This window comes from Urocitellus parryii, chromosome 11 (genome assembly GCF_045843805.1).
Source record: "Urocitellus parryii isolate mUroPar1 chromosome 11, mUroPar1.hap1, whole genome shotgun sequence".
NCBI classification, from domain to species: domain Eukaryota; kingdom Metazoa; phylum Chordata; class Mammalia; order Rodentia; family Sciuridae; genus Urocitellus; species Urocitellus parryii.
Genome location: NC_135541.1, coordinates 117,303,697 through 117,328,559, shown reverse-complemented (window position 1 = coordinate 117,328,559; position 24,863 = coordinate 117,303,697). Strand labels below are relative to the sequence as shown.

Sequence of the window (24,863 nt, the reverse complement as noted above, 5' to 3'; positions counted from 1 at the left end):
ATGTGCTCAGGTCATTTTCCCATTTTTAATATGGTTGTTTCCTTATTATTGAGCTCTTTGAATCCTTATGTATTTTGAATAGTAAGTCTCATTGACTGTATGGTTACCAAATATATATTCTCTCCATTTGATGATTGTTATGCAGAAGGTTTTTTTATTTTGATACATTCTGTGTATCCATATTTGTTTTCATTACTTGTGTTTTGGAGCACAACTAATTTTTCTTACCTCTTGTTACAATAAATTTGAATTTCCTCCTATATGTATTTGTGTATTGACCACAACCTTGTTATAATCCAGGTTCTTTTGTGATTTCTGCGGTGACAGAGATTCTAGTCATCTCAATGATCTTCCCATCCAACTCTGCTATCTTCATGCCCAATCTTGGTGAAAGTTCACTCCACTACACACAGTGAAGACATACAGGTGGATGCTGTCTTCACTAATGTTGTCAAATCTCTTATACCACAAATCAAATTAGTCATTAATTCTTGATGATTCTATGGGTGGAAAATTCTTTAACCATATTCCCTTTCTATGAAATCATCCTGTATCCTTTGCATTACTGCAAAAATGAGCCTGTTTATCCCCAAGCTAGTCTTCTCACTGAGACCAAAAAGGCATGAGAGTTATCCTGAAGACTGAATCAGATAAAATATGGTGAGCACTTAGAATAGTGTCTTCATATACTAAGCACTATTTAAGTGTTTCATGTTACCATCATCATCTTTCTAAACTGAAAATGTTGTTAGATAATTTCCCAGATTATAAACTCTTCAATAGCTTCTATCAGATATGAAGGTAAATTTTAAATTGTATCATCACAATTCCTACCAAAGTGCTTGCTATTCCAAATGATGGTACATTGTTTCATGCCACTTAAATGTTGCACACATTATTCTGAAATATATTTTTCCTATATTTTGTCTGCATACTATTCAGACTGCAAAGCTTCACACAAGCACAGCTTCTTCTAAGAAGAAGTTGTTAACCCAATAATCAAATTCACAATTATTTTTCTTTCTCTGATAGTGACAAGATGCATTTTGCACTCTTATAACCCTCTCAGGGCATTCTGCAGTGACTGCTTTCTTTTGCCTCATCCATCAGAGGTTAAATTTCTTAAGGTGAAGACTATCAATTCTGGTAACAATTCATTAGAGAAACTGTCATTCAATATAGCCTTTGAAATTAAAAGATAAATAAAGTGGTTCTGGGTTCTGTAGCTGAGTGTTCCCACGTGATGTTGCATCTCCCAGATTTGCTCTTTGTTGCTCTCAGTGTGGATCCTTCAGGCACCTACACATCATTGCTCTGTCTTTTCTCAAACCTACTCCTTCCCTTGAAATACAGGATAGAATTCAGAAGTAGAAATGCAAGAACATCATGCCTCCAGCCAAAGGATAAAAATCAGGAACCAGAGGGCCATGGGAGAGGATTACCAGGACTTTTCTGTTGACACTAGAGAGGAAGTCATCACTCCAGTGGGTCCCAAACAGGAAACCATGTACTTCCCTAAGTCCACTCCATAGTTTATCACTTAGCAAATGGAAGTTGATGATATTTCCTTAAAGCTGGGCCCTCAGGCACAGGGGAGTGAAGGAATGCAGGGCGGTAACAGGAATAATAGCTGGATAGTGCCCAGGAAGAGGTCTTCAGGTAAAGAAGAAAGAATAATATTAGAGTTGCTGCAGGATGGTCACAGGAGCTTCCCTATTACCCATATTACAATAAGAGAAGGAAGAAAGAAAACATTTTCAATTTGTTCTAATTAGTTACACATGACAGCAGAATGCATTTTGTTGATTATACACAAATGGAGCACAACTTTCCATTTCTCTGGTTGTACATGATATAGTGTCACACCACATGTGCAATCATACATGTACTTAGGGTAATAATGTTCATCTCGTTCCACCATCTTTCCTGCCCCCATGGCCCCTCCTCAGACCTCCCTCCCCTTTGCCCAAAGTTCCTCCATCTACCCACACCACCCTCCCATTATGGATCAGCATCCACTTATCAGAGAGAATATTCAGCCTTTGTTTTTTTTTTTTTGAGATTAGTTACTTCACTTAGCATGATATTCTCCAACTCCATCAATTTACCTGCAAAAGCCATCATTTTATTCCTTTCTAATGCTGAGTAATGTTCAATTGTGTGTTTATATCACAGTTTCTTTATTCATTCATCTGTAGAAGGGCATCTAGATTGGTTCCACAGTTTAGCTATTGTGAATTGAGCTGCTATAAACATTGATGTGGCTGCATAACTACAGTATGCTGATTTTAAGTCTTTTGTGTATAGACCAAGGAGTAGGATAACTGGATCAACTGGTGGTTCTATTTCAAGTTTTCCAAGGAATCTCCATACTGCTTTCCAGATTGGTTACAGTAATTTGTTGTCCCACGAGCAATATATGAGTGTGCCTTTTCCTCCACATCCTCTCCAACACTTATTATTGCTTATGTTCTTGATAATTGCCATTCTGACTGGGGTGAGATAAAATCTTAAAGTAGTTTTAATTTTCATTGAAAGAAAACATTTAATTAGGGCCTCTCATGTATCATTTTGGACAATAATTTTTTTTTAATTTATGCCATCCCTTAATCCTCATAACATCTCAAATTTTAGGACAGAAAACTAAGATCCAGGAAGGTTAGGTTATTTGCCTAAACAAAATGTTGAGATAAAAATGTGAATTTACATCTTTTTCTTCTATATTTAGTGATTCCTTCAGAAAATACATCAGAATGTACATCTTATATTTTATCTGGTCATGAAGTACCTTTACCACCAATATATGAGAAATTCCTAAAAATCAGTTTAATGATTTATACCTCATGTATTGATTTGTTTATTTCTTGGTTTTGCAGGTAGATTTTGAGAATTTACCAGTTAGCATGAAGTCTGATGCTGCTGGACTTAGTGTGATGTGTATGAATGCATGATACTTGCTCATAAATATTTGTCAAATGAAAAGTAACCTGGCTTTTGCTTCTCAGAGCTCAAATAGCATTGGGCAAGAAATATCAATGTCTAGAATAATGCAAAATGTGAGCATTTGTAAAGTATGTGCTTCAGGAGGGCAGAGATTCTGTTTTGTTTCTTGAGCCTTCTGAACACTAAATGGAGTAGATAAAGCTTAATGTGTGCCTAGTGAATCTTTGTTAAATTGAAAGAATTCTTGGGAACCTGATTTGGAAGAAAATGATTTGACCCATCAGAAGTTCTGCCTAGACAGAGACATTGCTGTCATGACATGGCTCACTGAGGGCTCAGTGAATACATGAAGTTCCATCCGTCAAAACACAGGGATCCAATCTGGCAGCTGGAAGAGAAGGGTATGGAAGCCTTTGCTTTTCTCCTCATTTCTTGCTGCAGAATTTGAAATCATAAGGATTTCAGAGATCATTTTTGGACTATAAGTAAGAAGGTGCTTGGTTAAATGTACATTTTAAGTCTCCAGGACTGCCACTTCTCAGCTGAAAATTTATAACACCCACTTTGCTATTTATTCTATCTCTGCCATCTTCTCAGCTGTTCTTTGCCCACAATACCATTCCTTCTGTGTACCGGCTGCCCAAATAACTCTGGAAAATAATCTCCAATTGCCCTTCCCAGGTCAACCTAAGAAGAGGTTTTAAAATGTTGGTAGCTTCCTGCCTTAATTTTTCTCTTCTAATTTTCTCCCATCAACCCTGATGATTGAGGAGGAAACACAAACAATATTGAAAATAGAGTGTGTGACACTCCTCATAGAAACATAAAAAGCAGTCATGAAATTCATTTGGAAAAATAAAAGTCCCAGAATAGCTAAAGCAATCCTTAGCAGGAAGAATGAAGCAGGTGTCATAACTATATTAGACCTTAAACTACACTACAGAGCAATAATAACAAAACAGCATGGTTTTGGCACCAAAACAGACTGATTGGCCAATGGTACAGAATAGAGGACACAAAGACTAACACACAAAATTAGTGCAAATACATCCAGTGCAAATACACCTGCCTCTCTTAAACCCAAAACTTTTGTGTTATGATTTACAAATTATATTGCTATAAGTTCATGTTTGTGTGTAAATTTGTTACAGTGGGGTAATTTTATAAAATGAAATAACAAGGGATAAATTGAATAACAAGGAGCACAATATGTTTTGATGACATTTTCCCCCACTTTTGCTTTTCTTTCCTCCTCCTCCTCCTCCTCCTCCTCCTCCTCCTCCTCCTCCTCCTCCTTCTTCTTCTTCTTCTTCTTCTTCTTCTTCTTTTTTTTGTGTGTGTTAACGATTGAACCAAGTGGCATTCTATCACAGAGCTAAATCAACAGCCCTTTGTATTGTTTTTTATATTGAAACAGGTTCTTCCTAAATTGTCTAGATAGCTGCAAACTGAGTCCTCCTGCCTCAGTCTCACAAGCAGATGAGATTACAGGTGTATGCCTCTGCATCCAGCTTGCTGAATATCTTTGTGCAAACTTACAACTAATTTACAATCTTGTTAGTGACTATTTTTGTTGCTGATGATTTATCTCAAATCATCACTTCTAATATGATGAGTATACATGATCTCAGTTTGATTTTAAATGAAATGAACTGAATTTTTATGTTGGGTACGCTGTGTTCATATTTTACAAACTGTGTGCTATGTACAGTTTTAGTTTTAGAGCACCAGTTATCTTCCCCATCAGTTTGTAAAATATTTTTAATTAACATTATAACAATATTTTGGTACTTTTTCCAATTGTTCTTTGCTTTCTAACATTTCTGATTATGTGTTTGTTGCCAATAAATGTTCTACTTAATATTGTCAAATTGTTGCTATGTATTACTAATATTTCAGTTTTAAATTTAGATTTTCAGATTTCTTATTCAGTGATACTTTTCTTATTCTTTGAATTATTGTATTTTAATAACAAAATAATTTTAACATGTGAGTTGAATATTTGGTTTTTAATTTTTTATTAAAATGAGGTACTCTAGTATGTCAGAAATGGTTTAGATGGCTTTGAGATGGTTTATATTTTGAAAATTTTACTACGTTATATATATATTATAAATTTTCTTCTAATTGCTCCTTTAAACTTAGCTGTATCTTACAAATTAAGGGAGTATAACTGACATTATTTTCTACAACTCATTTTATTTTACTTATAATTTCCTCTTCTACCTAACAGGCATTTTCCAATTCTCTAAGTAACAGAAACTTCTTATTTTATTACTTACTATTAATCTATTATATTAAGATTAGGGAGTATTGTCTGTGTCCTTTCCATTTTGTGATGTGGTGAAATTTTTGTTGTGAGTTAATAGTCCACAATCACAAGTGTTCTTTGAAAACAAATTGTATACTCTTAAAAAAAATTCAATACATATGTAGAAAATATGCTTTACTGATTTTGCTGTTTAGCTTTCCTTAAGCCTTTGTTATATTTTTCCTCTTGATCTCTTTTGAGCAGTGGTGCATTACCATTACCATTAATCAGTAGAGTTGAGAGAATGGAACAGTGCGGGGAGATGGAGGGAAAAGCAAAATAGTGAAGACTGAAGTAAAGCAAATTACACTTCATACTTTTATTTACTTATTTATTTATTAAATGTTTCTATTTGTTGTTTTCAGTTATACAGTAAAGGAAAAGACAGTAGAATGTGTTTTGACATGCCATACCTGCATGGAGTGTAACTTCCCATTCCTGTGGTTGTACATGATGTGGCGTTACACTGCTCATGAATTCACATATGAACATAGGAAAGTGATGTCCAATTCATTCTACAGTCTTTCCTTTTTCCATCCCACCATGCTTCTTCATTCCTTTTTCTCTAAGATAGTGAAATTCTATTCTTCTCTCCCCCTCTCTCTGCTTCTTGTGACATTCTATGCTATTAAAATGATGTCCAAATTAATCCTAACATGATCTATAACCAATACAATGGAGAAAGAAGAAGAGCAAGGGCATTAATGTCTTTAACCAAGAGATAAAATGCAGGAACTATAGGAAGAAGACCATGGAAGAAGATTACCAGGACTTTTCTGCTGACAGTGTCCCACAGTCTTACTATACAGTTACAGGTGGTTACTTCTCCAGTGAATTCAAAACAGGAAATAAACTCATTCCCTGAGACTACTCGATGGTGACTATTTGCCAAACTAGACTTGAGGTCCATTTTCCCCTAGGATTGCAGTTCCTAATTGGGAGCGGAGGTAGAATTTGTGCCACTAGCAATATAATAATGGCTCCCTAGGGTGTTGGGTAGTAAAATAATGAAGTAGGGCATTGATGCTAATGCTGATGGCCAGGGGAGAAAAAAAAAGCATATTAAGAACAGTTATTGGAGTTGTAGTTGGCCAGGCCATACAAAGAAGCACAATGACCACTCCATTGAGGAGTGACATGGTGAGTCTTTTGTTGCTGGTTTGAAATCTTTTCAAAGAAAGGGAGGAAGATGTGCAATAAACTGAGAATGTGAGAAAGTAGCAAATTAATAAAATACTTCCTTGAAGGCCTTGGGTCATGATTAAAAAACAAGACTGCATTCTCCTGAACCGTGTTTTGGGGATTCTGAAACTCTTTCATTTTGATATTTTTTTTTTTTTAATGTTGTAAGTGGCTCAAGGAAAGTGAATTATCCAAAATCTTAAGGAAGCACTTATGTGACCTCAAAGGTGATAGCAAGCTAAGCCATTTAACTTATGTTCAGTTCTAAAATTGTAGAGACCTTAAAACTAGAGTCCACAAACAGAATAGTGATGGATTGCAGGGCAGCTATAGGAAGTATAGCTGGATAGTTACAAGAAAGAGGTCTTCAGATTAGGATAAAGAAAACACATCACACATACTTCAAGATGGTCATAGGTGTGTCCCTTTTTATAACTTTTGCCAGGAAGGAAGGGAGAAAATATTTAATTAGGACCTCTTATGTATAATTCTGCAGTAATTTTTTTTACATATGCTGTCCATTAATCTTCAACATACCTCAAATTTTAGGATAAAAAACTAAGATTCAGGAAGATTAAATTAAAACGCTGAGATAAAAATGTGAATTTATGTCTTTCTTCTGCATCTGTAATGCTATCTTCAGAATACAACAAATCTTTGTCTTTCTTCCGTGATCACTAGAAGTATACTAGTATCCTTACCCTCTACATGAGAAATGCCTACATATCAGTGCAATGATTTAACTCTTGTACTGATTAGTTTATTTCTTGGGTTTTTTTGTTTGTTTGTTTGTTTGGTTTTTTGCACATAGACTTGAACATTTGCTATTTACCAGATACTCTGATGCTGCTGGCCTTAGTGAGATGTCTATGAATACATGGCACTTGCACATAAACTTTTCTCAAATGAATAGCAATCTAGTTTTTGCTTTATAAGAGCTCAAATAGCCCTGAGCAAAAAAGATTATTTTCTAGAATAATGTAAAATGTGAGAGTTTGTAGAAAATGTGTTTGACAAGGCAGAGTTTCTGTTTTGTTGCCTTGACGTGTTCTAAACACCTAATGGAGCAGATAGAGCTTAATGTGTACCCACCCAATGCATCTTTGTTAACTTGAAAGAGTTCTTAGGAATCTTGGGAGAAAATGATTTGAACCTTGAGAGAAACTGCCCAAGCACAGGCAGAGGCATTGCCGTCATGACATGGTTCACTGAGACCTCAGTGAACTGTATGAAGTTCCATGGATTAAAATGTAGGGATCAGTCTGGCAGCTGGAAGAGACGAGTGTGGGTTGCCACGCATGACTTTTTCTTTTCATTTTTTTGCTATGAAATTTGAAACCTTCTAAAGTTCTCAGGGATTATTACAGAATTCAATAAGAAGGTGCTTGGTTAAATGCACATTTGAATGTCCCTAGGACTGCCACACGTTAGCTAAAGTGTTTCAAAACCAATTCTCAGCTGTTCCTTGTCCACAACACCATGCCTTCTTGTATCCATGCTGCCCAAATAACTCTGGATAATAATCTCCAATCACCATTCCCAGGTCAACAGGGAGGACGTTTAAAACATACCTGTAGCTTCCTGCCTTAATTTTTCTCTTCTAATTTCTCCCTTCAGCCTTGAGAATTAATGATGAAAGAACAAAATTGTAAATAAAGAGTGTCCATGAAACATTTATCTTTCTTTTCAGAAACACAGATTGCGTTCAGATTCTATAGTTCTGACTCTAGATAAGAATCACTTATGATAAAAACACTAGATGTAGGTATCAGGGAGCCAGAAGATATAAAGAAAGTTCATCCTCTGATATGATGTGGCTGACTCAGTTGTTCAACCCAGTGATTTGTATATTTCAGATCCATAGCTCCATTTGCAAGACAAAGTAATAAATAATTCTTAATTTCCACCTAGCATTCATTGCACATCTGCATACACAAACAGAGAAAGATGTTCTTTAAATAAATACAAGTATACTATATCACCCACAGAGTGGTTCCTGCATAGCTGGTGCTGTTCTCAGTGTAAATACTACTGCCTCTCTTAAACACAATTCTTTTATCTGGTTATGACTTGCAAGTTTTCTTACAATACAGCATTTATATAAATACATTAAATACAACATTTATATAAATTCATTAGAGAATGGTAAATTTTATAAAATGAAATAAATCCCTGGGATAAATGAACAGGATGAATATACTCAGCAGTACAGTATATTTTGATGATACATTTCCCCCTTTGTTTGGTATTAAGGGTTGAACACAGCAGTGTTCTACCATTGAGCTAAACCATCAGCCCATTTTATTTTATTTTATTGAGACAGATCTTTGCTAAATTGCTCAGGATTACCTCAAACTGGTTATCCTCAGCCTCCAAAGCACCTTAGATTACAGGTGTGGGCCATTGCATCCAACTTGCTGAATTTCATTTCATAAATTTAAAACCAATTTATAATCTTATTAGTTATTTTTTTTTATTTAACCCACAAGACTGCTGAAATTTGATGGGCGTACATGATCTCAATTTGATTTTAAATGAAGTGAAATGAATCTTTATGTTGGGGGCCTTTAGTTCATATTTTATATGCTGTGTGCTTACATCTAGTTTTAGTTTTAGATTCTTAGTTATCTTCTCCATCAGTTTGTAATATATTTCTTGTTAACATTATAGCAATATTTTTGGAAATTTTCCATTGGCTGTTTGCTTTCTAACTTTGCAGATTGTCCTTTTGTTGCAAATAAGTGTCCTATCTCACATGGTCAAATTGTTGCTAATTTACTACTCATGATATTTCATCGCATTTATCTTTAGATTTTTTAATTTTCTATTCAGTGATACTTTTTACAAATCCTTTGCATTTTTGTATGTTATTAATATATGGAATAATTTTTAGCATTATGTGAGTTGAACATTTGATTTTTTTTATGTTTATTAAAAGTGAGCCCAGTGTGGTGGCACGTGCCTGTAATCCCAGCAACTTGGGAGGCTTAGGCAGGAGGATCTTGAGTTCACAGCCAGCCTCAGCGAAAGCGAGATGCTAAGCAACTCAGTGAGACCCTGTCTCTAAATAAAATTCAAAATAGGGCTGGGGATGTAGTTCAGTGGTCATGTGCCCTAGAGTTCAATCCCCAGTACCCATGCCCTCACAAAAGAATGAATTACTATAGAATGTAAGAAACAGTTTAAATGGCATTGAGATGATATATTTTGAAAACTGTCACTAACTTTTTTGCTTATGTAAAAATTAAGGTATAAATTTTCTTCTAATCACTCCTTTAAACTTAGCTCTGTATTATAAATCATGGAGTATAATTGACATTATTGTCTACAACTCATTTTGTGTTACCTATTATTATCCCCTCTTTGACCCAACAATTTTACAATTCTCTAGTGGCAGAACATTCTTATGTTATTACCCAGTATTAGTCTACTGTATAAAATTAGGAAACTGTTGGTATCATTTCTGCTTTTGTGTCACGGTTGAATTTTCTGTTGTGAGTTAATGGTCAAGAATCACAAATATTCCATGTTGTTTGTGAACATAGTGTATACTCTTTTTTTAAGTAAAGTTCAATACATATTTGTAAGAAATGCATTACTGATTTTGCTGTTCAGGTTTTCTGAATACTTTGTTTTATTTTTTCTCTTGCTCTGTTTTTAACAGTGGGGTATTGGTATTACCCATTAGTTACTGCACCTGTGTCTTCTGTACATTTGGTATGGTATCTTTCTTATGATGGTTGTACCTATCAATTTAATTGTGAATTTTAACTATTAGTCTCTTTTGTTGTTGTTGATCACTTAATGCTCCTGGCTTGAATTATAAATTGCCAAATATCAACTAACCTAGATGCCCTTCAATAGACAAATGAATAAAAAAAATGTGGCATATATACACAATGGATTATTGCTCAGCAATAAAAGAGAACAAAATCATGGCATTTGCAGGTAAAGCTAAGTGAAGTTAGCCAATCCCAAAAAACCAAATGCCAAATGTTTTCTTTGATATAAGGAGGCTGATTTATAGTGGGATAGGGAGAGGGAGCATGGGAGGAATAGATGAACTCTAGATAGGGCAGAAGGGTGAGAGGGGAAGGGAGGGGGCATGGGATAATTAATGTTGGTGGAATGTGATGATCATTATTATCCAAAGTATAGGTATGAAGACACAAATTGTTGTGAATATACTTTATATACAACAAGAGATATGAAAAATTGTGCTCTATATATGTAATAAGAATTATAATGCATTCTGCCATCATATATACATAAAAATCATGATTTCTGTTTTTAGAATAAAATTAATTTTAAAAATAACTGTGGGTAAGTGACAGAATGATCAGTAGAGCAGAGGGAGGGGTCAGGATCTGAGTGACGGAAGTGAATGGGAGGTACTGGGAAATGAATTAGAACATGTTATATTCCATGCTTTTATAATCATGTCAAATGGATTCTTTTGTCATTTACAACTAAACAGAACCAATTAAAAAAGGACTGTAAGTGATAGTTGATTTCTACTTGATAAAACTTGGGTAGGATTAGTGCAATAAGCAGAGCAAATCTGATATAAGCTAATTTTACTCATTGGAATTTTCTGTAGTTAAAATTATTTTTCTTATGCTAGAAAATTAAAACTAGTTTATATTTCTCTTCCCCTTTTTCTACAGAAATTGTCAGTTCAATTCCCCAACCTCAATTCGCATTGCTTTTTCATGTCCTATTGACCCAATTATCATGTTTGTTTGTTTCCCCAGATTCAATCTGTGTAACAGAATTCAGTGACTCTGGAACAGATTGATCATGTTTTGCTCTATTTGGTGAAGTCCCAGAGCATCTTTAGTTAGAAGTGGATAATGATAGATGGGTGAAGAAAGTGAAGGAGAAAGGAGATAGAACAATTTGAACACTTCAGAATATAGTTATCCTGCACACAAATACAGAAATTTAGTCAAAAATTGGTTTGTTTATTTTTCTTTAATGTTGATAATTTTCATTGTTCAAAGCAGGGAAAATTGAACAGGTCATAATTCACAATGTACCTCAATCCATTTGTATGGAATTTGATATGACCTATCAGATTTCCCAAAGTGAGTGTTTTCCATCATTTTCTGTTCAGGGATGTGATGTTTTGTTTGTATGTATTTATGGCTATTTTAATTCAGAGTTAGGAATGCTAACAGGCATCACTAGCATGATAAATGTTATCAGATTGAAAGTGCAAATAATTAAAAACTTACATTTATTTTTACAAATAATTTTTGAAGATCTGTAATTTTTTTTCTAGAAACATTCCTAAAGAAAGACAACTGTGGTGACTTTTAAATGAATCCTAATGCACCAAAGACCTCCAACTAGAGTTTAAAACAGACACATATAGAAAAATTAGATAATCAAAATGACCTCTAAAATCCCCCCAAATAATCCTTTAAAATAGCATGATATCTCATAAAACTAATCCATTTTGATTTTACAAATTAATAGAGGTGGGTAATCATCACTGCAATCCAGTTTTAAATTATTTTATCATTCCCCCAAACACTTTCTGCCTGCTTGCAGTTAAAATCCTGATCCCTAAAGTCCAAAGTTATAATTTTTTCTGCTCTCAATTGGTGTAGATTATCCTTCTGTGGACATTTCATACAATAGAATTTGCAATGTGGTATTTTGCACTTGCCTACCTTCACTTAGCGTAATGTTTTTGAAGATTATTTATGTTGTGGTATGTGCCATTAGTTAATTTATTTTTATTGCTGAATAGTATCCATTTTTGGGTTATACTAAATTTTGTGTATTCATTAATAAGTTGACAGACATCTAATTTCATTTTTACTATTATATATTATGCTACTATGAACATTCACAGAAATGGCTTGGTTGGAGGGTCTTCACTTCTCCTTTATAGATTCCTATTGATAATTTTTGTTTTGATTTCTTTTACCGCATGGTGAATATAGCTAATAATTGAGTACTCTACATTTCAAAATTACTAAGGAAATACATTTCAAATGATATCATCACAAAATTTTAAATATTTGAGATGATGCATATTAGCTACCTTGATTTAGTAATTCTCTATTGTATTAAAAATAATATCATCTTGAACCTCATAAATACACACAACTAGAATTTGTGAATATGTAATAAAAATAAATTGATGGGTCATGTGATAATTTATTTTACCATTTTAACAAAGTGCCAAACTTTTCTTAAGTGACTGGACTGTGTTACTTTACCTTTCCTCCAGCAATGAGTGAAGATTTATTTTCTATATCCTCAAAAACACCTTTTCTTGTTCATCTGTTTAGTCACAGTTCTTCTGGTGCATGTTTTCCATTGTGCCTTTACTTTGTATTTCCCTAATGACTGGTGATACTTTGTGCTTTTTCAAATGCTCATCTCCTACCCTTTGATACCATTTGGTAAAAATGTCTGTTATTTTTCATCTGGGTGTTATTCTTATTACTTAATCATAAGAGTTATATATGTGTATTAGTTGCAAATCCTTTATGAGATATATGTTTTGTAAATCGAGTCTTATCATCTCTGGTGTGCCTCTTCACTTTCCTAATTATAACTTTTGGAGCATTTAATTTCTGGGCTCCCAATTCTGCCCATTGACCTATATGTGAAACTGTATGCCAGTACCATAACATCTTGATCACTGTATCTTTAGAGGAAGTTTGGAAATCTGAAAATATAAAATCTTTCATCTTTTCTTTCCTTATTGACAATATTTTGACTATTCTGGTTTCTACCATGTTGATTTTATAGTCATCTTTATAAGAAAAGCCTGCTCAGATTTGGTAAGAATTATGTTGAATCTATTCATTAATTGGGTAGGAATTGCCTCTATTATTTTTTGTTTATTAAATCACCTTTAATTTCCCTCAACAGTGTTGGTCAAAGAATATAAAATTACAGTGTGAGAGGAGGAACGATATTTGGTTGATTTCTGTGTATCTGTCTTGCACTTCTTTTGTTAAATTTAATACTAAGTATTTTTATGTTATTATCAATGAAATTGTTCTCTTCGTTTTATACTTGGATTGTTTATTGCTAGTTGTTAGCAGAATTGTGCACACTTAAAGATGTCTATGACCAATTCCCTAGAATCCAAGAATAAGATATATCATTTTAAATGGAGGGATTAAGTTTGCAGATGGAATCAGCTGATAGTAACCCAGTCCCTGGATTTTTACATGAGGTTCCTAAATAGATTTTACTTCTTTTCTCACTTCCCTGCAGGTTGTGGCTGAAAACTTCACTGAGATCGCCGAGTTCCTACTGCTGGGTTTTTCAAGCCTTGGTGACATTCAGCTTGCTCTCTTTGTGGTCTTTCTCTTTTTATATCTAATCATTCTTGGTGGCAACGCCACCATTATTAGTGTCATCCGCTTGGACCAAAGCCTCCACACACCCATGTACTTCTTCCTGGGCATCTTGTCGACATCTGAGACATTCTACACCTTTGTCATTTTACCCAAAATGCTCATCAACCTCCTTTCTGTGGCCCGGACGATCTCCTTTACCTGCTGTGCCGTTCAAATGTTCTTCTTCCTCGGTTTTGCTATTACCAACTGCCTGCTGTTAGGTGTGATGGGCTATGATCGCTACGCTGCCATCTGTCACCCTTTGCATTACCCCATCCTTATGAGTTGGCAGGTCTGCGGGAAACTGGCAGCCGCCTGTGGGATTGGAGGCTTCTTGGCCTCACTGACTGTGGTCAACTTAGTCTTCAGCCTCCCTTTCTGCAGTGCCAACAGAGTCAACCATTACTTCTGTGACATCTCACCAGTCATTCGCCTGGCTTGCACCAATACAGACGTCCATGAGTTTGTCATATTCATCTGTGGGGTTCTTGTGCTTGTGGTCCCCTTCTTCTTGATCTGTGTCTCTTATCTCTGCATTCTGAGGACTATCGTGAGGATTCCCTCAGCTGAGGGCAAACGGAAAGCCTTCTCCACCTGTGCCTCCCATCTCACTGTCGTTATTGTTCATTACGGCTGTGCCTCCTTCATCTACCTGAGGCCCACAGCGGACTATGTGTCCAACAAGGACAGGCTGGTGACGGTGACGTACACCATTGTCACACCATTACTAAATCCCATGGTATACAGCCTCAGAAACAAGGATGTCCAACTTGCTATCAGAAAAGCACTGGGCAAGAAAGGGTCTCTAAAGCCATAGATAATAATAATATAATAATAAAGTATTAATATATTTTGGATTTCTTAATAAATAACGTTTTCCTTTATTACATGCATATTCCACCTGTAACAGGGTCCTTGAAGTCATAAGACTCTTTAAGATGTATGTCATAAGATGGTTTGCTTCTCATCATCCCTTTAAATCCGATATGTGGGCTAATATTTTTAAAGTTCTCAGATGGAATGTTAGAAAACTTCTCAAATGTAAATGCCCAGTCCTCTGTAATAACTAAAAGTCTAAGCTAACAAATTGTGGCACATGCCTGTAATCCCAGTGACTCTGGAAGTGGAGGCAGGAGAATTGCAAGTTTGAGGCCAGTCCAAGGAATTTATCAAGACACTGTCTCAAAATAAAATAATGAGGTAAAACAAAATAAAGAAGAAGGGCTGGGGATGTTTCTTAGAGGTATAGTGTCACGGGCCAGGCTGTATGGGCAATGACCAAACAGACTCCATTTTGCCCTGAGATTCCACACCATGTAAGAAATGCTTCTCCCATGGAAAGCCCCACCTCTGGTCAAAAGCTCTGGTCACAAGTTGCTTAGCATAGCATGTTTGGCAACACAAAATGGCAATTCTTACACAATGTAAAAGTGTTCTCTCTTTGGTTCCCATTTTTATTGAACAATGTACCCTGTCAGAGATTGATTGTCTAGAGGTTAGTAACCATTCTTTAACTTGTACTAAACTAGGGACGTTTTGGCCCACTTCCTTTTCTGCTTATGATTTTAGATCTCATGATGTTTGTTTATGGCTTTGAATCATAGCAATAGCCACTTATGCTTTAAGATGGTTTTGGACTATAAAAGGTGTATTCAAACCCAGGGAGGGGGTTGAAGGGTGTAGACTTGCAGCCGACCCCTTGGCCTGCCAGCTGGTGAGTCTGGACCACCAACTGGTGAATAAAGTTTCCTAAGATGGAGTTGGTGATTTATTGCAATCTCACCTTAACAATAGCACCGCTGGATCCCATCCCCAGGATCACACATACACACAGCCACCACTTCTCTTTCTCATTGCAGTGATTGGTTCCTCAAGAATTCCACCGGGGAGGGAGAGGAGCCAGGAGGAAATTTCTCCTGTGACTCCTCAGGTACTTTCAGGGCCTTGCATATTGCACACTGAGTCTTCCTCTTATGGAATGGTTTCATGGTTTCTGGAATAGTTTCCTCTTTGAAACCTATACCACATTTCTTGTGATACAGATAAAACCACCTCTTCTGACAGTTTATGAATTTTCTTCTTAGTTCAGAGAGCTCACCACCTTTCTGGGTCATGTATCTTCTGGAGAATTTACTGGGTAAATTACTTTTTCATTGATTCAAGAATGATTTTTTTTTTCCTGCCAGTTTGCTCAAAGGTGATCCAGAGTTAAGATTTGAGCATCTCTGACACCCATAGTAAGCAGAAGAACAGAGATCTTTTTCTATGAGTTGGAGTTTCGGGCCAGTAGACATAGACTCCTACATTTAAGTTTCTCAGGTGAACTCGGTTTCATTTTTTAATCTCCAGGAAATACATATCTCTGTAATTCCCTGCTCTGGCTGCATCAGGGGAGTGGGAAAATAGGTAAAACATTAAGTAATCTGATAGTGTCCTTGTAAGACTATATTTGACATTTTTTTAACTCAACATTTTTTATAAAGTAATTCAAACATTTTCTTCCCTCAACTTTCGCATCTCCATTGAAACTGAGACTTAAAAACCTCCTTTTTAAAAATATGTAACACTCTTGCCTGTTTTTCCTGTAGAATAAGTTATCACGATTGTATTTGTTGGTAAATATTAATTTCAGAAAGCTACTGTCTGTAAAAAGAGTCAAATAGTTGGCCTAGTTAATGGTATGGGTATAGGTTAATCACCTTACCCATTCCAGATCACATATTGCAATTATTTGAGAATCTGTTGAAAACTGTGTATTAAACAAATAAAATTGTCCTCATTCACACAAAGAGCAGGGCGGGGGGGGGAACTCATTATAATATAAAGAGTTTACAGAGTCTCCACAATCATTCAGGTATTCAGTTCATAAGAATTCTTTTCTCAGGGCAAACTTATCTAAACCATTTAATTCTATTTTTACTCTTTTATCTTCATTTTTATTTACAATTTGGTTGTAACATTTTGTTTTTCCAGCTTGACAGATTATTTATACCCTGTCACAGATTTTATATAGTTTATAATTGATTATGATGACAAGAGAAATTAACTGGCATCTCAGCTGCCATTGTCTAGATCTCCTTAATGGATTTAACTATCCCTTCAACACTAAATTTCTGAAACATCACTTTGTGTTAAACAGAAATTATCCTGGTGAAGATAGTGCAGACAATTAACTGGAATAGTGATATTACATTTCACATTCATTAAAAAAATCTTAGGACGAGCTACTGTGTATTTTAAAATCTAAGGTTTCTGGATACAGAATATTGTAGAAATTAGGGCAATTAAATTCTATACTGCAGAAAGTTGTGGTAATTATGAGTCTCCAGATATGAACTTTACAACCAACGCCTTGACAGATTTTAATAAAAAGTGGCTGAGACTAGAGTTTAATAGTAGTATATAGAAAATTTCCTGCAGAATTCTGACATTTGTGAGGTTTTCAATTTTCTATTGATTTTTATGTATCCTAATTTCCTATTATGCAGATCTCCTGAGTCTCTTTTTATCAGTAGAAATATGGAAGAGTCAAATTATCTTTAAAAATAAATTATAATAGTAATTCGGAAGATAATACTCCTTCAGGAAAATAGCTATCAGTGATACAAGGTGACCCAGCAGCCTCTGTCACACTTAAATATCAGTATGAATAAAGATAGTATAAAATGTACTTGAGGTTTCCACACTGGACCTCACACCCTTCCCTGAGGGTTGTAAGGGAGGATCCTCGTGGAGACTGATCCTGTGCTGGCCCAGGAACCAGAGTTTGTCATTTGAAAGGTCCATCATCTTCTGTTAGTCAATGTATCACCTAGTCTACCAGCAAATCCCTTTCCCTCTCATCAATTTCACGAAGTCCATGTATTTCCTGATTTTTATTAAAAACACTATAGTAATTTAAGCCTCCCTTAGACGTCATACCGAGCTCTGATTTAATCAGGTTATTAGGTCCATATGTCATCTCCTCTACCAGACTATTAGCAATGTGAGAAGTATTTTATCCTGTTCACACATTGCCTAATCCCATTGTCATCTATGTCCCTGAGAGAGATCAGTATGCAATCAATGACTAATAAAAATCTTCAAATGAAGAGAGACTCCTCTACCCACTAAATAGAACACATGAAAGTACAACAGTACTTATGTCCTCTAGAACTCAGGGATTTGAAACAATAATAATCATTTATTTTTGCTTATAAATCTGGGGAGTACTTATGAGGATGGCTTAATTCTGGTCCATATTGTGTCAACTGCTTGACTAGTTTTAGGAACTATTTCCAAGATGGCTCGCTTCCATGGCTAGCAAGATGGTACCACTTATGGCTAGGAGATTGAATAAAGCTGTATGCTGCGAGTTTCAATTCCTCTCCACATACTACTTTCCAAGGAGTTCCTTGGAATTTCTCACAGCATAGTGACTGGCTTCAAAGATTAAATGTTCCAAGATACAAGAAGTGGAAGCTTCTAGTATTTTTAGGCATATCACTACTGTAAGAGTTTGGATGTGAGATAACCCCAAAAGTTCATATGTGAGACAAAGCAAGAAGGTTTAGAGGAGGAATGATTGGGTATTAGATCCTTAGCCCAATCAGTGAATTAGTTCTCAGTCCTGTCAGGGGATTAATTCACCTGAAGGAGTGTAGGCTGTGGCTGGAGGAGGTGGGGCCCTGGGGTGTGTCTCAGGGGTGGTATTTTGCATCTGGCTAGTGGAGTCTCGCTGCTTCCTGATCCACGATGTTCAGCCTTCACTCACGCCCTGAGGAACGAAGCTGCCTGTCTGTGAACTGAAACCTTTGACACTGTGAGACCTCAAATAAACTTTTCCTCCCTAATCTGACGAAAACAACCACTGGCTTGCTGTTCCTGACACCCCAAAATGTAATTGAAAAAAAGCGTAGGGTAAGTGCAACACACACCACTCCTTTTTGAAAAAGGAGGAAGGAGGTACATGGCGGTCACATCCACATTTTTTTCTTTATTGTGGGTCAATCGTGAGCCTGTGATGTGACAATTTCCTTAATTGTTTTTTAAAAGACATATGAATTAACCCAAGTTTATGCCTTTAAAATACTTAGAAATCTTACTAGTCGTTGAAGTTCTGACAAAGTATCATATAATCAGATTCTGGATATCTTTATTTTAGAGGCAAGAGTTTCCTGACAGTATTGTGAATTTGATCTTTTTCTTGAAACCATTTCTTACTTGAAGAGTCTTTGTTGAGGGTGATTTTTGTATGAGAAACACGTCTATTTCTAAACCCAGAAGCTTTTGGACTCTTTATGGTTTCTTTCAACTCTTATCAAAAATTTAAACACCGTCTTTCAATCATCGCTTTGTATCCTTTTACCATTGGTGTCATTTTCTATTGTCTCATGAGAAATTTCCCTAAGAAAATCTGAGTTTACTAAAAGTGCTATTTTCCAGGCTACAGTTTGGGAGATTACTGCCTTCCTTCCCAACAATGGACAATAAGCATTTTTAACAAACTCCAACAACATTTTACTCTTTCATTTTTAAACCCTTAAAACTGTTTCCTCAAGGACTTTCCATTTTTTTCCATTACAAACTCCTTTAAAACCCTGCTGATTCTCCATATCATGAGTTCCAAAAAATTTTTAAAAAGATGCTTTAAGTTTTGATTACAATCACACCATGTGTTTGAATGCCAAATTCTAGTCTCGTCATTTATTGCTGTATATGGAATCTTATCTGGTTAAATTAACAACAATTATTTATTTTGCACATAAATCTGCAAGTTGGCAGGAACTCAGTGCAGTATTTGTTTGTGTCTGCTCTACGTAGGGTCAGCTTAGATTGTTAAATTGGACTAAAAGTTCCACCTCTAAGAGTACTCATTTATGTGGCTGATTGGTTCATGTTGCTATTATTTGTATGCTCAAGGGGAGACTTTTGACCAAGAGTCTTGGTTTCACACCAGAGATTCTCAAAGGTTTGCCATGTCCAACATGGCAGCTAGTGAGCAAGTGGATGCTCCAAGAAACAGGAAATACAAGCTGACAAAATCTATGCAGCAAGTTTTAGAGCATCACTTTGGCTATAATCTGTTGATCAATGAAGTTACCCAACTGGCTTAGTTTCAAGGTAATGGGGCATATTTACCACCTCTACAAGTCAAAGGTGTGGAAAAAAGGTGTGACTATCATTTGTGTACCCAGAGAAAGTTAAAGCCCAAGGATGAATCTTCTCAGTAAAGTAGTTCCAAAGATCTACCCATTATCTTAATTTCTGGTAGAACTAAAGAATAAAGGAGTCACCAAAAGTTCCTTTATTAATAACTTGGACTTTCTTCTAATTTTCCATCCTTGCAACATCTCTGACATTGTACATGAGCCCCTGAGAGAGACATCAATGAGTGTCTAGAATTTGCTCCATTTCCAGCTCAGCTCAAATGTGTGGACTCACTGTCATAAAGAAAAATTGTGCAACCTAAAATAGGCAGAGAGCTGCTGAAATCTATACCAGCATGCTGTCACATTTTCCTCCATAACCTCAAATTTCTTTTTTTTAATTTATTGAACACATATTTACCAAACTCATATTATATGCCAGACACAAATGAACTTGTTTCCTAAGCGTTGAAAGGTTTATGGTGATTCTCCCATTCTAAAATTCTGTCCTCTGGTTTGGGTTTTTGTATCTTTTTTTCCCTCTCTTCCAGATTTCAGAAGTGGACATATGAAATGATCTAATAAAGATCATTTCCTCTAACATAAAAATGAAAATATAGAGGCATTGAGCACGGAAAATCAAAGGGGACAGTGATACTTGTGTCTTTTTTAACCAATGTGCCTGGGACACTTCAACTCTCTAATGAGCACCCAGAGAATTTCTAAAAGGGAGTCAACCAATCTGCATGGTGTATTAGAAAGGCCCTTCTCTTTGGCCAGCTAATTTTATAGAGTGTATTTACCTATGTTTCCACTTGCTAATTAGAAAAATTATGGACAAATATTGAGCACAGTGTGGTAATCCCCTGGGGAGGAGGGGATCTCCCTTAACAAACAAGGCATTGAGGTCATGGCTAATGTGAACAGGAAAGACCACAGGTAATATTCATTGAGACTAAAATACCCAAGGAGAAAGGGCTCAGGTGATACTTTTCTGTGGAATTAATGGTGTTCTTATGTGAGTCAGAGATTTCCTGGAAAATGAATAAGGGCTCATGTACATCATAACAGGGATGTACACGAGTCCTTATTTATTGCTATATAAATTTTGGCAAATTTCACCTAGAAACTTGCACAGACATTTCTTGGAGGTTTCCAAGAATGAAGAAACCTCCTTGCCATAGAACACTAAAACTCTGACTTGATGGAATGTGACATTTTATTTTACTTAGGGACTTGGAATTTCTTAATTGAAAGGAGTAGTAATTGTCAAGGAATTCATTTGTGTGTCAAATTTTAAAATCATTGCTTTCCAATAATCTAGCTCTGTTTCCCCCTAGGTACTGGTACTAAAAAGAAGACCAAGAAAGTGAAAAGGTAGAGGTGACTTTTCAGGAAGAACAGTTAAATGCATGGTGTGTATGCCTATTTATTTAAAAGTTTAGAACAAGGCAACTAGAACTCCTGGTTCTAGTCAAATTTCAAATTTTATTAAAATGTGGCTAAGAAAAAGAGCCAATAATGACAATTTATTTATTTGCAAAGGTGTTCAAACTTGAAAGTAAAGTATTTAAAAATGCACGTAAAAAAAGCTTAGTGAGATAATGGAGAAGACACTTGGTAATCAAAAATGATAATGAGATAGCTGAAGGTTTTAATGGATCTTTTGCTTCTTGATCTGTAAAGTGATGTCAGAAAGATTTTACATCCCAAAATATTAAGACATAAGGTTAATATTGCATGCTAAATTTATATTAAGGAAACAATTTGGGAAATTCCTGAAGTTAAATGCCATGTATCTGGGAGTTTGAAATGATTGTGAGAAATTGGTCATCTAATTTTTCAAAAACTTTCCAAACACTTATCATATGCTGGGGACTATTGTGTTTGTGGAAGATGCAGTTTTGGGTATCTGGCAAATAATAATTCAGAGTCAGAGATAGAATAGTCATAGCAAAGCAAATAAAATTTCGATGATTATTAAGGAAAACTAGAGACAGTAGTCAAGTATGGTTATCAAGTTGCAGGAAAGATTCCATGAGTACAGTCATTTTTTACTGAAAATTGAAGGAAGTCTACTATATTGAATGAAAATAACAACAAATAAAGCATGGGATATTTCTAGGTGTTAGAAGTAATATGAAAAATGGCTTGGTTATTCAAAATTTCTTAAAGTGCATGTAAAGGAATACACACTTGCAGTTATAAGTAGAAAGGTAGATTTGGGAAGAGTATGAAAGACCTAGAAGATCTTACAAATAATTGAGGGTCATTTAGTTTTGTTAATATGATTCAATTTGTCCTGTATAAGCGTAATTCTTCCTGTATTGTAGAAAAGAGTTCATAGTGACAAGAGAGACTCTAAGGGGTCTATTCATAATGGTCTTGTAATAGTTGAGACAAGAGCTAATTTCTTTTTGAAAAAAAATGGATTTTAGAAGTATTTTTTAAATAGATCGGATGTGAAGGATGAAAAAAAAAATAGTGAGTTTAAACATTTCTTTGAAATGTACAGCTTGAATGACTAGGAATATTTTTGAAACATTTTATTGAGATATGGGATCTAGGGACACATTTGGGCAGGAGGTGAAATAGGAAAAGAATATTTTGATTAAAATTTATAAAAGCTAATGCCAGCCTTGATAACTGTGTCAGAGGTCTTAGTGAAACTATCTTATACTCTCTTCTTAGAAATATAGAGGCAGATCCTGGGTATGACAATCTGATGGCCCTCCATCTCAGGTATATGTGGGTTAATTCATTAAATGGCCAAGCAGTGAATGCTGATGAAGCACTAAATTATTCTAGCAGTGTGTTTTGTAAGGAGAAATCAGGCCTAGTATCTTATAAGAGTTTATAGTGCAATCATAAAGCCAGCTCTAAGACGCTAGCAAATTAATTTAAGGGGATGACTGCATAGAAATGGGGTAGATAATTATTTCTGAATGTGAACTGTTCTCCTTTAAAAACAAACAATTCAAAGGTAGATCCATGGAATATTTCCCTAAGTGAGGGATGCATTAAAAGGAGATGTGTGTGTGTATTGGAGTATCAATCCTCTGATGTTAGTGCTATTGTATATTGATGTAAGTACAAAAAATCAGGATAAAGGTCTGACCCTCTGAAATGATAATGTAGATAAAGGCTTTTATGAGGATTAATTCATTTAAAAAAATTGAGTGAAAATTTCGTAAGTCTCCAAGGAAGGGACTTGGCTTCATTTGAGCCAATGACTACATATTTTACATAAAGAGTGTCCCCAGATTTATGGCTAAAATCATTGGCAGAAAAATAATGGCTTGAGCTCCTATATTTATACACACACACACACACACACACACACACACACATATGTGATATGTATGTATAATTATATATAATTTATACATATAAACACACATTATACCCACTACCTACTGTTGAACCCCATGGTATATAGTCCCTGGAACAAAGGGTATAGCTAGCCATTGGAAACTAACTGGAAAATCTGGAATATATATATATATATATATATATATATATATATATATATATATTCTTGAATAATTCCTGGTTTACAATTTTTTATGTCCCCCCATATCTGTTGGTCTCTCATTCAAACAAGACTGGCATAGCTACTTTTTGAGGGTAAATTTCTCTGATTCCCAATTTGAAAGGTTTCTGGACCTGATCGTATTGGTTTTATTGCATGGGAGCAACTCTTCATGGATAACTCCTCCGCTGTCACCGAGTTCCTCCTGCTGGGTTTCTCCAGCCTGGGGGAATTGCAGCTTGTCCTCTTTGCTGTCTTTCTCTCTCTCTACCTGATCATCTTGAGTGGAAACATGACCATCATTTCCGTCATCTTCTTGGATCGCAGCCTCCACACACCCATGTATTTCTTTTTAGGCATCCTTTCTACCTCTGAGATCTTCTACACAATTGTCATCCTGCCCAAGATGCTTATCAACCTGCTGTCTGTGTTGAGGACAATCTCCTTCCTGAGTTGTGCCACCCAGATGTTCTTCTTCCTGGGTTTTGCTGTCACCAACTGTCTGCTCCTGGGAGTGATGGGTTATGATCGCTATGCTGCCATCTGCCAGCCTTTGCACTACCCCATTCTCATGAGCTGGAGGGTATGTGGACAACTGGCCGCAACTTGCATTGTTAGCGGATTCCTGATATCTCTGGTGGGGACATCTTTGGTCTTCATCCTCCCTTTCTGTGGCTCCAACAAGGTCAACCACTACTTTTGTGATATTTCTCCGGTCATCCGTCTTGCCTGTGCTGACACCTACATCAATGAACTGGTCATCTTCATCTGTGGGGTCTTGGTGCTGGTCGTACCCTTGATCTTCATCTGCATCTCCTATGGCTTCATTGTTCGCACCATCCTGAGGATCCCATCAGCTGAGGGCAAGCGCAAAGCCTTCTCCACCTGCGCTTCCCACCTCATTGTGGTCATTGTCCACTACGGCTGTGCCTCCTTCGTCTATTTGAGACCTTCATCCAAATATACATCTGGCAAAGACAGGCTGGTGATGGTGACTTATACTATTATCACCCCACTGTTGAACCCCATGGTATACAGCCTCCGGAACAAAGATGTGCAGCCATTCGGAAAGTGATTGGAAAGACTGGGCTTTCTCTTAAGAAACTATGATAGGAACACTTTTCAACAGTGCCCACACATTTGGACCAAGTGTGTTACTAACTTTTAAAGTCATGACAATATCTAGTTTACTCATTGAACTCTATGGCATTGAACGAGTTCTTTGACATCTTGGGCCTTCGTGTTTTCCTATGTAAATCTGGAAACTTTTCTTCTCAGCATTAGGGTAAAGGTCAAAGGAGATACGTTTTCATATGTAGCAATAAAGAATACCTGTCATTCTCTTTCTCTTTTTTTCTTTAGATTTATAGCTTTCATAAAAGTCTTAGCCATCATTA

The 24,863-nt window shown here is 35.9% G+C and overlaps 2 protein-coding genes across 2 annotated transcripts; both read left to right on the top strand.

Annotated features, from left to right (window-relative positions):
• Positions 1 to 6,367: 6,367 nt before the first annotated feature.
• LOC113196195 (olfactory receptor 10R2) lies at positions 6,368 to 14,623 on the top strand. Its single transcript, XM_077791614.1, has 2 exons — positions 6,368 to 6,394; positions 13,682 to 14,623. The coding sequence occupies exons 1-2, from the start codon at positions 6,368 to 6,370 to the stop codon at positions 14,621 to 14,623; spliced, it is 969 nt and encodes a 322-aa protein (XP_077647740.1).
• Positions 14,624 to 23,638: 9,015 nt separating this feature from the next.
• On the top strand, positions 23,639 to 24,541 carry LOC113196241 (olfactory receptor 10R2-like). Its single transcript, XM_026408014.2, has one exon. The coding sequence runs from the start codon at positions 23,639 to 23,641 to the stop codon at positions 24,539 to 24,541; it is 903 nt and encodes a 300-aa protein (XP_026263799.2).
• Positions 24,542 to 24,863: the final 322 nt, after the last annotated feature.